General features: G+C 42.7%; 2 protein-coding genes across 2 annotated transcripts in view; one reads left to right on the top strand and one right to left on the bottom strand.

Annotated features, from left to right (window-relative positions):
* apc2 (APC regulator of WNT signaling pathway 2) overlaps nt 1-16,716 on the bottom strand; it is a 66,730-nt gene that overhangs the window by 32,206 nt on the left and 17,808 nt on the right. Inside the window, exons 3-7 of the mRNA XM_033622840.2 lie at nt 14,311-14,401; nt 12,739-13,111; nt 11,613-11,721; nt 10,854-10,967; nt 10,536-10,610 (exon numbers count right to left, since the gene is read on the bottom strand). Of these exons, the coding sequence (XP_033478731.2) occupies nt 10,536-10,610; nt 10,854-10,967; nt 11,613-11,721; nt 12,739-13,111; nt 14,311-14,401 (762 nt within the window). The remainder of the gene's footprint in view (nt 1-10,535; nt 10,611-10,853; nt 10,968-11,612; nt 11,722-12,738; nt 13,112-14,310; nt 14,402-16,716) is intronic.
* On the top strand, nt 83-10,463 carry LOC117254494 (uncharacterized). Its single transcript, XM_033622841.2, has 5 exons — nt 83-390; nt 4,222-5,068; nt 6,523-6,745; nt 6,853-6,890; nt 8,517-10,463. Exons 1-5 carry the CDS (start codon nt 373-375, stop codon nt 9,074-9,076), a joined length of 1,686 nt encoding a protein of 561 aa, XP_033478732.1. The 5' UTR covers nt 83-372; the 3' UTR covers nt 9,077-10,463.

Below are 16,716 nucleotides of genomic sequence, written 5' to 3'. Positions count from 1 at the left end.
GGCTGTAAGAATACACCACATTCTAACCTAATCCAAGTCCTTTTGAAAAAAGCTCTTTACAGAAGTGCCGAGCAGCTGAATTTTCACTCTGGAAGGATTGTTCCTCATCTTTGTCAAAAGCAGAAACACCCAGAGAGGAACAACTCAAACTTCTGCACACGTCAGCCAATCAGCAGCTGAGCAGTCAAAGTGAAATATGGAGACAAACTGGTCGGACCAGAAACATGTTCAGCCAAGTGACAGAATGTCGACAGTTCCTTTAAACAGAGAGAGACAGAGATTACAGGCACAACACTCAGGCTGAGGATTCAGGTCTGGATTTAAGGTTTTAAGTCACTTTGCTGTGTTTTAAAGGACGAGTCAGACACAGACATGGAGCCTGAAGCAGCTGTAAGTATCTGACTGAGACACTCTGATTGATCCAGATTATCAGATTCATTCTAAACAAGTCTGATCATGAACTGAGAGGTGTGGAGAGCTCAATGTAGGTGTATTGTTAGATCTGAGAAAAACAAATCTGTGACAGTTTTGAACCAATCATTAACCAGGCTTTACGGCTCCAGCTTCTCTTATTGTTGGATTTTCTGCTTGTCACTGTTTCACATTATTAAATTATCAAAATTTGGACTGTTGGTTAGACTGGATAAGCAGTTTGGAAATGTGACATATTGCATTGTGGGAATTCTGCAGTTTACATGCGATGGACTGAACAGGATGAATCTACAGTCGTGCTCACAGCTCAATGAGGCTGTGTTTTAACACAGCGGTGCTTTGGGGTAAATGCTAACATCAGCATGCTAACATGCTCACATCGACTGATTGTGTGAGAGACAAGAGGTTGTTAAAGACAGTCAAGAAAAACTTCTCAGTATTACTAACATCTTTCATTGACATTGTTGCTGTGTATTTGAGCCTTATGTTATATGACACTTCCTAAAATAACTCCTCTCAAAGCCTAAAAAAGGACTCTGATCTAGGTTGTTCATGAATTTTGTCAAGGTCAAAGGTCACCACTTCACACAACATAGTTGAGAAATAGCTTGTTTTTTTTTCCACAATACATGTAGAGGAGTAACATTACAGCATTTGGATCTCAGTTGTAGTGAGGAACAATTGTAAAGTAGCATAAAATGTGAAAAGCAAAGGAGAAGTACCTGAGCACCTATATAAATATCTATGTTCATACTGAACTTTCTCTGTTGTATGCAGATCATTTAAATTGTGGTAAGACCCAAGGCTCAATTCTCAGCCCAGTGTTTGTTCTATTCAAATGCTTTCCCTGAGTAAGATATGCATTAATATACTTACTGTAATCAAGCAATTTAACAGCTTAACTAATCTTGAAGAAATCTTGGTGTAATTCGATTTATGTAGCTTGTACATGATTCAATGATATATTTATTTTTTATTTTATACATGTGTTTTCACAATGTTTTAAACTAGCCGAAAACAAAGGACTCTAATTTATCTGAATTATTAATCTTATTTATGGTCAAGGTCAGAGAGCACTACCCTCACACAACATAGTCAACAAATGGCTTGTTGTAATTTACCAAAGTAAATGTCACAATGTAAAAAGTATGTTTGCCTCTTAACTGTAGTAAGGTAAAGATATAAAGCAGTACATAAAAAAAGCAAAGGAGAAGTACCTGAACACCTATATAAATATGTATGTTCATACTGAATTTTCTCTGTTGGCTGCAGATCATTTTAATTGTGGTGTTCTCCAAGGCTCTATTCTCAGTCTACTGTTTGTTCTATTCAAATGCTTTCCCTAAGTAAGATATGCATTTTTATGTTTATTGTAATCAAATAATTTTAATACCCTGACTAATCTTGAAGAAATCGTTGTGTAATTTGATTTAGGCAGATCTATGATGATACATTTATTTTCCTATTACATTTGTTTTCACGATATTTTACACTAGCCGAAAACAAAGGACTCTATCTTAATTATTATTCTTATTCGTTGTCAAAGTCAAAGAGCACCATCCTCACACAACAGAGTCAACAAATGGCTTGTTTTTATTTACCAAAAACAAATGAAGCTGTACGTTTGCCTCTCAAGTGTAATAAGACAGAAGTTTAACGTAGCATTAAATTTAAAAAGCACAGTAAAACCTCCCTGAAAATTATAGAAATACATATGTTCATACTGAACCTTCTCTGTTGTATACAGCTCAGTTTATTTGTGGTGTTCCCCTAGGCTCTATTCTTGGTCCACTGTTTGTTCTATTTAAATGCTTCCTCTGAGTCAGATACGCATTTATGTGTTCAACTGTAATTCAATCATTTCAACAGCCTAACTAATCTTGGAGAAATGTCGGTGTACTTCGGTTTATGCAGATCTTTGATGATACATTAATATATACAGTACAGGCCAAAAGTTTGGACACACCTTCTCATTCAATGCGTTTTCTTTATTTTCATGACTATTTACATTGTAGATTCTCACTGAAGGCATCAAAACTATGAATGAACACGTGGAGTTATGTACTTAACAAAAAAAGGTGAAATAACTGAAAACATGTTTTATATTCTAGTTTCTTCAAAATAGCCACCCTTTGCTCTGATTACTGCTTTGCACACTCTTGGCATTCTCTCCATGAGCTTCAAGAGGTAGTCACCTGAAATGGTTTCCACTTCACAGGTGTGCCTTATCAGGGTTAATTAGTGGAATTTCTTGCTTTATCAATGGGGTTGGGACCATCAGTTGTGTTGTGCAGAAGTCAGGTTAATACACAGCCGACAGCCCTATTGGACAACTGTTAAAATTCATATTATGGCAAGAACCAATCAGCTAACTAAAGAAAAACGAGTGGCCATCATTACTTTAAGAAATGAAGGTCAGTCAGTCCGGAAAATTGCAAAAACTTTAAATGTGTCCCCAAGTGGAGTCGCAAAAACCATCAAGCGCTACAACGAAATTGGCACACATGAGGACCGACCCAGGAAAGGAAGACCAAGAGCCACCTCTGCTTCTGAGGATAAGTTCATCCGAGTCACCAGCCTCAGAAATCGCAAGTTAACAGCAGCTCAGATCAGAGACCAGATGAATGCCACACAGAGTTCTAGCAGCAGACCCATCTCTAGAACAACTGTTAAGAGGAGACTGCGCCAATCAGGCCTTCATGGTCAAATAGCTGCTAGGAAACCACTGCTAAGGAGAGGCAACAAGCAGAAGAGATTTGTTTGGGCCAAGAAACACAAGGAATGGACATTAGACCAGTGGAAATCTGTGCTTTGGTCTGATGAGTCCAAATTTGAGATCTTTGGTTCCAACCGCCGTGTCTTTGTGAGACGCAGAAAAGGTGAACGGATGGATTCCACATGCCTGGTTCCCACTGTGAAGCATGGAGGAGGAGGTGTGATGGTGTGGGGGTGTTTTGCTGGTGACACTGTTGGGGATTTATTCAAAATTGAAGGCACACTGAACCAGCATGGCTACCACAGCATCCTGCAGCGACATGCCATCCCATCCGGTTTGCGTTTAGTTGGACTATCATTTATTTTTCAACAGGACAATGACCCCAAACACACCTCCAGGCTGTGTAAGGGCTATTTGACCAAGAAGGAGAGTGATGGAGTGCTGCGGCAGATGACCTGGCCTCCACAGTCACCGGACCTGAACCCAATCGAGATGGTTTGGGGTGAGCTGGACCGCAGAGTGAAGGCAAAGGGGCCAACAAGTGCTAAACACCTCTGGGAACTCCTTCAAGACTGTTGGAAAACCATTTCAGGTGAGTACCTCTTGAAGCTCATGGAGAGAATGCCAAGAGTGTGCAAAGCAGTAATCAGAGCAAAGGGTGGCTATTTTGAAGAAACTAGAATATAAAACATGTTTTCAGTTATTTCACCTTTTTTTGTTAAGTACATAACTCCACATGTGTTCATTCATAGTTTTGATGCCTTCAGTGAGAATCTACAATGTAAATAGTCATGAAAATAAAGAAAACGCATTGAATGAGAAGGTGTGTCCAAACTTTTGGCCTGTACTGTATATATTTATTTTTTGAGACGTTTTCATGTTATTCTAAACTAGACAAGAAAAAAAGGACTCTATCCTATATTATAATCTTATTCATGGTCAAAGTCAGAGGTCACTGCTCTCACGCAACAGAGTCAACGAATGGCTTGTCTTTATGATTGTGAATGGAAGAGAATTTCTTTTGTCAGTGGTAATGTAATTCTACTTTATTCCACATTTATCTGATAATACAGGTGTTCTCTGAAGTCTCCAACGATACAAACAAACAAATAAGTCCTGTTGAGGAACCTTCGCAGGAAAAAGACCAGGAAGTGTCAGAAATATGTCCCCAAGGGGATGAGGTGACCAACGGATGTGACCCTGAAGAACAAATGCACAAAAACATGGGGACAAAAGATCTTCTACTAACGAATCAGAGGGATAAACGGTCCATAAGCCCGCTGAGTTTTTTCAAAGAGGACTTCAGCCAGTTTAAGGAGGAAGTGTTCAAGGTGTTCAGGGACAAAGATACAAACCCAACAAATCAGGCAGAAAATAAACCTGCCACCAGTACACTCTGCCTCCTGAGAGAAGACCTGAGCCAGTTTAAAGAGGATGTGACCAGCGTCTTCAGCTCGTCTAAAAAGCCCACAGATCCTAAAACCAGTCAGCCAGCAGAGAAGACGATCAACCGTCTGAGCTTTCTTAATTTTAAGGAAGACCTCTCTAATGTCTTCAGAATCGGTCTTTCAAAAGACAGAGACAACAGAGGCGTCACTGCACAGGAAGACACCTTCAAGATAAAACCTGAAAGGGTCGATGAGCTCTTTTTACAGAGTCTGTTCAGAAAGCCTTCTGAAAAAGCAGAGAATGGTCAGGAAGTTAAACAGACATTTTCAGAGACGAGCAAGGAACAAATGGACGCTGGTTTTAGGGGAAACCTCTCAGAGCAAACCAAAGAGACAGTTGATACCCAGAAAATCAACAACATGAAAGATGACATGGAGGACAGTGAAGTGGATATTACTCTCTCTGAGGAGAAAACTCAAAGTCTCTATGAAACACAACAAACTCAGGAGGTGATTCCTACATCACAGGCAGGTAGGCTTGCTGTTTTTCACTGTAAAACTTTATGGAGAAACCCATCACTTCAGATCAAAGCGTCTGCATCCAGATCATCTCTTAAATCCCCATAAATGTTTTTTACTTAAACCTTACGTCACAGCATCAGGTACAATCTTAGCCCTGCGCTGTAAATCCACGTTCATCAGCAAAGGTTAGGGTTAGGGTTAGGGTTAGGGTAGCAAATTTTTGGATAAATTCAACAACTGATCAAACAGAAAGGATGAAAAATAAGAATTAAGTCTTGGGTGTAGCTTTAGAAAGTGAAAGACCTGATGTTACTTCCTGAGTAGGCTCAGTTCCACCAGTTTATTAATTATTTGAAACTTTGGCCACCTTTAATATAAACATCCGACAGTATAACACCATATATATTACAGAAAATAAGGAAAAACATAGTGAGTCCCCTTTAAAACACTGTTTGGCAGCATTTCTTGGTGAGTTACTGCCCCCTGCAGATCAGGAGATAACAAAATTTCCCCATAATGCTATTAGTGGTTACTGAGTGTAACATTAACTGCACAACTAGCGTGGCGTACACAGAGTGTACATTTCCACTATTCCCAAGGGGCTGTATCAACGGCTGTCACTCAAAGTGCCCCTTCACGCAATTGGAAAGACGGAAAACCAATCAGAGTAAACGAAACGTGTGACGTAGGCTAGCACAATGCCACTGTAAACAGACCAGCAAGCAAGTGCAGTGTGCAACGGAGATGAGCTGTGATGATGTCTGGGATAGAGTGTTGCCATCTTTTGGCAATGTCCGCTGCAGATTTCCTCCTCACTGTGGACTCCGAGTTGCATGGCTGTGATTCCCAGCTTGGTCACTTCCCTGACCTGCTCCTCCATGAGAGCAACTAGTGGAGAAACATCAATAGCCACTGGGTTTTCACTGAGTCCCATCTCTTTCCCGATCAACGGAGCCAGTTGGTAAATTAAACTCTTACCAAACCCCGTAGGAAGGACGTCAAACACATCCTTTATTTCAATAAAAGCTTTCAGTGCAGCTGTTTGCTCTGCTTTTAAAGAAAATGTACATTGCAGTTAGTTCAACACATTTACCATCGCAGTTTCAAAATCAGCAGCCATGTTGGTTGTTTACGAAATGCATTCACTCCGCTCCTATTCTGATGACGTGATTTTAAATAAAAATAAAAATAAAAATAAATAGTAATAAACGGTTGTGATTGGCCCGGTGAGCTTTAACCGATGCCAGAATGCGCCTTAATGATTACATGGCCAGACTGATCTGCGGAGCAAAATTGAATATGAGCTTGCGAGATCAGGATGGTTTCACCAGGCTACTGCACAGCAGCCCAAAATCAACATTTTTCTGTGGGCTGTATTCAAACAGACATGACGCTACATCAGAAAACTTTCCCCTATTATTTCACAGTGCGTCACATGAATGCTAATTTATATGAACTTTACAGCTGAGCAGAAATATGAGAGTGAAGGGTCGAGTGAGGACTCCCCTGTGGTGTCAGCAGAAGACGAGAGGATAAACAAAGAAGAAGAAGAAAAAAAAGAAGAACCACGACAGGAAGAACCAGAAGAAGAAGGAGAAGAAAAGCCATCAGAGACTCTTCCCTGGGAGCCTCTGTCCTCTCAGTTCAACCTTTTCAGTCTCAGAGACCCAAACAAAGATGACACAAGGTGAGTTGAACACCAAAGGTAACACTTTGTTTACAGTACAGTCTAAAAGTAAAATGTTATCTGTCATGTTCAGCTGTATGATATCGTGGTTATTCCTGCTCTTGCAGGAGTCCGCCGGGAGGAGACTTGTGGTCAGTGAAGAACTGTAAGCTCACATAGTTTTTATTTTATCTGTCTGCTTCTTATATCAAGGATTTCTTCTACATTTCGTCTCTCTGGGTCTGTAATAAACAGTACAGCATCGTCTGCATAGAGTTTGAACATTTACTAACAGAGAGTTTGGGGCTGAATGTTACATGAAAAACAGAGTAATTGTGGTTATTAATACAGATTTAAGGTCTGTTATCCAAGTTCACAACTTTGATTTGTTATTATGCCCAAATACTATTTAACACTTTCCCCGCCATTTTGAAGTTTCCAGTCACCGCCAGCATTTTTGATGGTGTTCACTAATCTTCCAAGAACCAGTGAATAATTTGCTTGATGACTATGTAAAGAGTATATACATGAAACTAAAGAAGAGACCTTTTGTTTATAAACAAAAATAACATTTTATTCTATCTCAATCCATTTCTTTTTTATCAACACTTGAATTTGTGCATTTTCATAAAAAACATTTTGTACAAAAAGCTAGAAAGTCAGAGTCATTTTCAATATAAAATCAATTTCACATTCACATTTTTAGATTTTTCTAATTTTCTGACGTCAGTTTGAATTGTATAAATGAAAATAATAATAATAATTATTATTATAATAACACTAATAACTATTATAATAATTATAATTATAATTATTATTATTATTATTATTATCATTAATATTATTATTATTATTATATTAAATTGAAAATAATATTCTCTTTGAGGTATAGCTGAACACGTTGTGACGTTCAGTGATCTGTTGTCCATGTGTCACTGTCACCATCATAGAGATCCCGTTTTGTATGTTGATCAAAACAGGAAGTGTCGGAGTCTGAGTCCATCACTGGCATTTTCATGCAGTTTACAAACTGCTACATCTTCCCCCGGTTTCTAGTGGATCTTCATCTTCATATGTTTTTGGACACCGCAGTGCTGCTCTATTTCACAAGATGTTTAACAGTGCCCCCTATCTTATAACAGTGAAAACACAAATTGACGGAATATCTCATAAATGTCGGGGAAGAGTTGTGTCATAAATGATGGAAAATCTGGTCAATGGTGGGGAAAGTGTTAATAATCAGGTTCTGTGTAGATATTACATTTTCCCACTGCCAATCACAATTGACCGCAGCCGACCCCTGAACTCAGCTATACTTTCATTCAAGGAAAACATATTATGTTGATGAAGCGATAACAAAGACATATCTTGATATATTACCTCAGAGGATCAGCCATAAAAGGTCAATTAGAGCACCACTAAAAAATAATTTGTCTGCTTCAGATAATCTGATAATTATTTGTTGATCTGAAGGTTATTAATTAAAATCATTGTTAGAAGCCACTTGCTTTGTATTAGCAGAGACTCAGGTGATTGATTTCTTATGTTTAGAGCTACAACTAATAATTATTCTAGCTTCTCGGCAGTGATGAGATTGATCAATTTTGTTTATAAAATCTGAAAAATCCATCATGACTCTTCGGTTTGTTTAGTCTGGCTAAGCATCTTAAACTTTAATTTATACAACATGAAACAGAAAAGCAGAAGGAGCCACAGGAGAGTTACGTCAGCGTTTCTTCAAATATCAAAATTAATTGCTGTATCAACTTATCTTCCTTGTTTTGTCCCCTAGTTGCCTGTTATTTGACCTTAGACCCCAACACTGCCAACTCAGAGCTCCACCTGACCGAGTGCAACAGGACGGCAACTCGCAAGTGGTCGGACCACTGGCCCTCAGACCACCCGGATCGGTTTGAGCGCTGCCCTCAGGTTCTTTGCAGAGAGGGGCTGCTGGACTCGGTGTACTGGGAGGTGGAGTGGAAAGGCGGCGCTGACATCGGCGTCACCTACAACAACATCTCCAGAAACGGAGACATGGCAAGCTGTCTGCTGGGACACAACAAGCGGTCCTGGAGTCTGGAGTGTTCAGAGGGAAGCTACACACCATGCCACCGTAACAAGAGGTTCAAGTCCTGCTCACCCCGACCCTTCACACACAGAGTTGGGGTTTACCTGGACTGGTCTGCAGGATCTCTGTCTTTCTACTGCATCTCTCAGGACACCATGGTCCACCTTCACACCTTCACCTCCAGCTTCACTGAGCCCCTGTACCCGGGGTTCTGGGTCTGGGCCTATGACGGCTCAGTGTCGCTGTGTCAGGTGGAGCTAGACTGGGAAAGACTGCTGCAGTGAACCAATGAGAGCACTCTCCTGAGAAAGGGTGTTCTGGGTAATCACAGGTCGCAGAGGATCACAGAGGAGCAGATTCAAGCATCAAGCCAGCTGACTGGTTGATTCAGTTGCTGTCGGCAGGTGCAGGTAAACATTGTGCTCAAAATCTGCGCATATAAAAAAAGAAACCATGTTTGTGTCTCTGGATCAGCCCCTGAGCCTGTTCGCCTCTGCTCAGCCCAGAGACACAAGTTACAGCTTTAAAGTCCCGTCACGTCACAAAGTGAAGTTCAACTGGTACGTCTCACTTTGCAACACACATGCGACATTAATGACTGCCAACGTCATTTGCAAATATGTTAAACAAGTCTTTTTGAGACAACAGGCAGCAGCTGGATCTTTACATATCACACACTTTATGATTTTATCTGCCAGCCCTGCCTGGAACAGACGTGGTCCAACTGGCTCTCATCAGTCATCACAAATCAGATTCATCATCAGAGACTTGTCCACCTTAAGCTGACATAACAGCTATAATTCCACCTTAAAATCTAAAGAACGGGACATAATGTGCAATAATGTGTCAACAAAGGAAATATCAGGGATAATTCAGCTTCTGAACAAAGAACACTGAAGGAATTCCAACTAGGAGAAGTTTCAGCTGGTTAAAAATCTACAATCCTCACTGATAGATGATACTAAATCCTCCTAGCTCTGACACACTGGACCTTTGACCATGCACTGTTTAACTCTTACACTAACTACCTCAACTTTGCTTTGAACTAAGTAAACCTATTATATTTATCATCCATACTGGTGACCTTTTTGTGTCACTGTATGTACTGCACCATGCCACCCTTATCTTATCTTATCTTATCTTATCTTATCTTATCTTATCTTATCGTATCTTATCTTATCTTATCTTATCGTATCTTATCGTATCTTAGCTTATCATATTTAGCTTATCTTATCTTAGCTAAAAGAAGTCTGAGATTCAGTGTTGAAAATCAACTTTATGGATTTTCAGGATTTCAAATTCTACCAGCCACCATTCTGTTATCACACTTTTGTGTGTACTAACTTTAGTGTTTCGTTTGTCTGGACAAAGAAAAAAAAAGACTAATACACACTGTTCACATAAAAAGCATCAGTTTGATATTTCATTTAATGCTTATCAATGTTTTATTCCCTCACACAGACACACACCCAAGCAAAAAAAGTATCATTATTATTATTATCAATAATAATAATACCCGTGGTGGAGAGGTTAATAAAATTTACGGGTGCTAATTTTCAACCCTGGTGAGATTCTTCTGAATGTAAAAGACAGAACTCCAAACAGCCTCTTCTTTGTTTGTTTACTCTGTTTGTTTCTGATGCAGAGAATTTATAAAGCTTTATATTTACTATATTTACCGCCTGCTGTTGTGTGTGTGTGTGTGTGTGTGTGTGTGTGTGTGTGTTACTGTGTATGTCTGACCTGTAGCTGGGTCTCTTGACTCCCTCGGGCCTCCTGCAGCTCTTTCTCCAGCTGCTCCAGACGAGCAACACGCATCTGCAACACAAACAAACACACACACACACACACGCACACACACACACAGTTCAGACATGTCCAGATGTGCTCTGTTTCCATCAGCCAGCTGTCTGCGCTGCATCCCATCGGCAATGATTCAACAATATGATTTAATTTAAAGTCATTCAGATTTTTGATCTGTCGTTAACACAATTCTTTGATGATGTAATCTGCTGAGGCTGAAGATGAAAATGACCGTCCAATCAGCAGCCTCGGTCTCACCTGCGTCCTCTGAACCATCTCATCACTGGTGCCAAAACGTTCCTCCATCACAGACCGAACCTGCTGTGCTTCAAACTCCAGCTGCTGCCGGATCAGATCCATCTGCAAAGAAAACTACAGCAACAACACACAGGTCAGAGGTCAGAGGTCACAGACACAAAGTTCAGGACAGATCTGACAGTACAGGAACTAAAGCTGATCACTCCCTGCGAGCATTTTCACTTGTTGCTGAAATCAGATCTTATATTTTGACAAATACAGAACAGAGAGGAACTTCCTGTTTATACGTAGTACAGAGGGAAAATTAACGTCAGCAAGTTTAACCCCACCATGTGTTAGTGAGTGTGTGTGTGTTCCCAGTGTGTATCAGTGAGTGTGTGTGTGTGTTCTCAGTGTGTATCAGTGAGTGTGTGTGTGTTCCCAGTGTGTATCAGTGAGTGTGTGTGTGTGTTCTCAGTGTGTATCAGTGAGTGTGTGTGTGTTCCCAGTGTGTATCAGTGAGTGTGTGTGTGTTCCCAGTGTGTATCAGTGAGTGTGTGTGTTCCCAGTGTGTATCGGTGTGTGTGTGTGTGTTCCCAGTGTGTATCGGTGTGTGTGTGTGTTCCCAGTGTGTATCAGTGAGTGTGTGTGTTCTCAGTGTGTATGTGTGAGTGTGTGTGTGTTCCCAGTGTGTATCAGTGAGTGTGTGTGTGTTCTCAGTGTGTATCAGTGAGTGTGTGTGTGTTCTCAGTGTGTATCAGTGAGTGTGTGTGTTCTCACCGTGTCGATGCGAGGCAGTTGAGCCAGTCTTTGTGACAGCGCCTCCAGCTGGCTGAAGTACCAGCAGCGCTCCCTCTCCTCACGGTCGATCTCCCCCAACAGGAGGTTTCTGCAGACGGTCACACAGGTAGCATTGTTAGCATCACTGTTAGCATCAATGTAAGCATCACTTTTACTATCACTGTTAGCATCACTGTTCGCGTCACTGTTAGCATCACTATTACTGTCATTGTTAATATCACTGTTTGCAAAAATGTTTGCATCCCTTAGTAACACTGCTAGCATCACTGCTAGCATCACTGTCAGCATCACTTTTACTATCACTGTTAGCGTCACTGTTAGCATCACTATTACTGTCATTGTTAGTATCACTGTTTGCAAAAATGTTTGCATCCCTTAGTAACACTGCTAGCATCACTGTTAGCATCACTTTTACTATCACTGTTAGCGTCACTGTTAGCATCACTGTTACATCACCGTTAGCATCACTGTTAGTATGTTGCTAGTACTGTTGCTTTAGTGGATGGAGACACACACACACACACACACACACACACACACACACACACACACACACACACACCAAGATCACAAAACTACGGTGGCCCTGAGAGCTCAGCTCACTGCAAATTACACTGTTTTCTTATAATTTGACAACACGTAGCTACAAAGTGAGAAAACACAACCAAATATAGAAACACACAAGTAGCAATTTTAATTCAATATATTTTTGTTTCTTTTTTTTTTTAAATTTTCCTTAATTATAGTTTAGGTTTATTATTAGTAATATGTTATATATATGTTATATATATGTTTATGTCGTGTCACAGTTTTACTTGTATCTATATTTAAGTTGAAGCATCGTTTTTCTGTTTGCTATCAACCTGTGTTTTTGTGTGTAGTATGTGTGTGTGTATCTTCTTAAAATTGGTCTTATGATGCACAGATGGAAATGTTTATGTAACTTACATATTATTAATGCATCTTTCAGTAAAGTAATCTTTCCATAAAAAGATTTTTTATCTTAATATATATGTTCTGGTGTTAAAGAAGAGCTCAGCTCAGTCCAGGGTTCATCGTCTAGAGAATCTCAGCCGCAGGTATCGGACTGAAAGGATCAGCTGACCTCTCCTTGTACAGCTCCTCCAGGTGGTGGTCGCTCATTCGTCCATCGGCTCCACTGATCACAGCTGTTTTGGGTGGGGCCCCGTCCAGGAAGTGATGCGGCAGCATGACGGCGGCAGATTCCACGCCAGACGCTGAGCTCAGACGGGACGACGCTCTGAGTGGACTCCTGGCTCTGCTTACCGCCGCTGCAGAGGAGGAGCAGGAGGAAGGAGGCAGAGCCAAGCGGTCATCTAGCTCCGCCCCTCCGACCCCGGCCGACCCCGCCCCTGCAACACCTGTTAGCCCCGCCCCTCCCAGGCTCCCCGACAGCAGTCTCAGGTTGTGAGGTTGGTGCTTGAGTTCGTAGTAGTTGGTGAGGTCCATGTGGAGCTCTGAGGGAGGAAGATGATCAATAATCAATCAATCAATCAATCAATCAATCAGTCAGTCAGTCCATCTGTCCAGTTGATGGACGTTTCTATCAATCGATTAAAGAACTGGATGGGATTCCTTCCTTCCTTCCTTCCTTCCTTCCTATTCCATTTCCTGTGTTCCTTGTCTTCCTTCCTCTTCTCCTTTCCTTTTCTTTACCTTCCCTTCCTTTCTTCCTCTGCTCCTTCATCATTTCCTCCTTCTCTTCTTTCTCTCTCCTTTCCTTTCTTTCTGTACTTCTTTCCTTCCCATTTTTCCTTGTTTCCTTTGTTTTTCATTTACTTTGTTTTCTTCCTTCCTTTCCGTCTTTTAATTTCTTGTCCTTCTTCCTCTCCTCCTTTCATCATTGCCCCCTTCCTTTCATTCTCTCCCTTCCTTTTTTCGGTCATTCCTCTACGTTCCTTCCTTCTTGTCCTTTACTTTGTTTCTTCTTGTCCTTCCTTTCCTTCCTTCCTATTTTTTTTCTTTTCCTTTGTTCATTTTCTTCCTTCCTTGCCTTCGCCCTTTCCTTGTTTTATTCCTCCTTTCCTTCTTCTTCTCTTCCTTCCCTACTCTCTGTCCTTCCTTCCTTCCTTTTCTTTCTGACCCTCTTCCTTTCTGTCCTTCCCTTCTTCTTTTCCTTCACTCCTTTTCTTCCTACCATCCTTCTTCTCCTTCCTTAATTTCCTTCCTTTCTTCCCTTTTTCCTTTCTATTGTTCATTTCCTTTCTTCCTCTCCCCATTCCTTTTTTTCTGTCCTTCATTTCTTTTCTTTCTCCCTTCTTTCCTTCCCTTTGTTCCTGTCAGTCTTTTCTCCTTCTTCTACTTTTCTGTTCCCTTCCCTACTTACTTCCCTCTCTTCATCTTTTCCTTCCTTTTTTCTCTTTCATTTCTTGTCCTTGCTTCCTTGTATCTGTAATCTATTACTCCTCCTGACAGACACAGTCTGATGATCTCATCAGCTGCTGAGCTCAGTTGAAGTAAATCTAATTTGAATTAACTGTTTTAATTGGATCGAGTCATAACGTGGTGGAGCAGCTGCAGCCAATCAGATTAGCTGATTGAGTCGATTCATTTCTCTGTGAGCAGTTACTGGTCCCAGTGGAGTCCAGTAGAATCACCTTCATTACACCAGTTTAATGACACCCTGTAGCTCTCTGTCACATGATCTGATACGGACCTTTGAGTTGGTGCAGCACGTCGCTCCGCCCGGACGAGGCCAGCGTTCCTGCCTCCTGCTCCAGTTTACTCTGCAGCTGCCTCAGCACCTCCTGCATCAACAACAACAACAACAACAACAACAATCATGTTTACAGACAGGAAGCGTCCCGAGTGTCAGCTGAAGGTTTGCTGCAAAAAACCTGAAACAAAGACTCCTGATCTGAAACCTTGTTAATGAAGCCGCCATGTTTACAGAGTGAAAATACTGCGCCTGATGTTCACGGCCATATTTAAGGTTATTTGTCCTTTTACAACACACACAGTTTAATATCTATACACATGTTTAGAGGAGAATGAAATGAAGGTGAATAATTCTTTCAGTCGTTAACCAGAGCTCCTGACCACAGCAGAGGACCTTCATGCTGCTGTGGTCAGGGTTTGTGATCATGGTGAGCTCAATGGGAAGCACATTTTCACATAAACACACGTTCTCAGTTTGCTTCATAAACATACAGAGGAAAGATGGAGGACAAACTAACAGAGAGACCACACACACACACACACACAGAGCTTGGTGTGTATGTTGGTGGCGTTGCTGTCTGTACAGTCTGTCACTGTGTCATAACAGACCGCAAAGACATTAACAGCGACTTCACAACAGCTGTCAAACCTGCACCAACAATCTGAGCTGCACACGGTCAGAGCTGTGACATCATACAGAGACCTCAGCGGGGACGTATGGCCTGGGCCCCTCCTTTAAAAAGGCCCGGGGAGGAAACACGCTGCTCTTCATCTCCTAAGTGTCCACACAGTGCCTACACAGTGTCCACACAGTGTCCACACAGTGCCCACACAGTGACCACACAGTGCCCACACAGTGACCACACAGTGTCCACACAGTGTCCACACAGTGCCCACACAGTGCCCACACAGTGTCCACACAGTGTCCACACAGTGTCCACACAGTGCCCACACAGTGTCCACACAGTGTCCACACAGTGTCCACACAGTGCCCACACAGTGACCACACAGTGCCCACACAGTGACCACACAGTGTCCACACAGTGTCCACACAGTGCCCACACAGTGTCCACACAGTGTCCACACAGTGACCACACAGTGACCACAGTGACCACACAGTGCCCACACAGTGCCCACACAGTGACCACACAGTGCCCACACAGTGACCACACAGTGTCCACACAGTGTCCACACAGTGACCACACAGTGTCCACACAGTGACCACACAGTGACCACAGTGACCACACAGTGCCCACACAGTGCCCACACAGTGACCACACAGTGCCCACACAGTGACCACACAGTGTCCACACAGTGTCCACACAGTGTCCACACAGTGCCCACACAGTGTCCACACAGTGTCCACACAGTGACCACACAGTGACCACAGTGTCCACACAGTGTCCACACAGTGCCCACACAGTGACCACACAGTGCCCACACAGTGACCACACAGTGTCCACACAGTGTCCACACAGTGACCACACAGTGTCCACACAGTGACCACACAGTGCCTACACAGTGTCCACACAGTGCCCACACAGTGTCCACACAGTGTCCACACAGTGCCTACACAGTGTCCACACAGTGCCCACACAGTGTCCACACAGTGTCCACACAGTGTCCACACAGTGCCCACACAGTGACCACACAGTGTCCACACAGTGCCCACACAGTGTCCACACAGTGTCCACACAGTGCCCACACAGTGTCCACACAGTGACCACACAGTGTCCACACAGTGCCCACACAGTGACCACACAGTGTCCACACAGTGCCCACACAGTGTCCACACAGTGTCCACACAGTGCCCACACAGTGCCCACACAGTGTCCACACAGTGACCACACAGTGTCCACACAGTGCCGCAGCCAGCATCGAAATACTGAGTCCAAATCCCACCCTGACAACCACACCTGCCTGAACGGGCCCACCTCACACAGGCGAGGTACATTTTGCAGGTGTAGTCCCAGGGGCCCCTGACACTTTGGGCCCCTGACACTTTGGGCCCCTGCAAAATGTACCTCAAGTTAACATGTACAGACCAAGAAGAGACACGAAAAGACTACAAAGACATTAAACATTACCTCAAAGAGACATAACATGACTATTGGGCTCCGACCCTTCAGACAGACGTCCCTCGTCCTCCTGACTCTGACCCTGCAGACGGACGTCCCTCGTCCTCCTGACTCTGACCCTGCAGACGGACGTCCCTCGTCCTCCTGACTCTGACCCTGCAGACGGACGTCCCTCATCCTCCTGACTCTGACCCTGCAGACGGACGTCCCTCGTCCTCCTGACTCTGACCCTGCAGACGGACGTCCCTCGTCCTCCTGACTCTGACCCTGCAGACGGACGTCCCTCATCCTCCTGACTCTGCAGACAGACGTCCCTCGTCCTCCTG

This window comes from Epinephelus lanceolatus, chromosome 6 (genome assembly GCF_041903045.1).
Source record: "Epinephelus lanceolatus isolate andai-2023 chromosome 6, ASM4190304v1, whole genome shotgun sequence".
In the NCBI taxonomy this organism is placed as follows: Eukaryota; Metazoa; Chordata; class Actinopteri; order Perciformes; family Serranidae; genus Epinephelus; species Epinephelus lanceolatus.
Note: the sequence above shows the minus strand (reverse complement) of the source record. Positions and strands in the feature narration are given on the sequence as shown.

What these genes read in the sequence shown, in the direction of transcription:
- LOC117254494 (XM_033622841.2), top strand. An exon ending in CCAAACAAAGATGACACAAG is followed by an intron (nt 6,746 to 6,852) that starts GTGAGTTGAACA and finishes CTGCTCTTGCAG; the next exon opens with GAGTCCGCCGGGAGGAGACT. An exon ending in CTTGTGGTCAGTGAAGAACT is followed by an intron (nt 6,891 to 8,516) that starts GTAAGCTCACAT and finishes TTTGTCCCCTAG; the next exon opens with TTGCCTGTTATTTGACCTTA.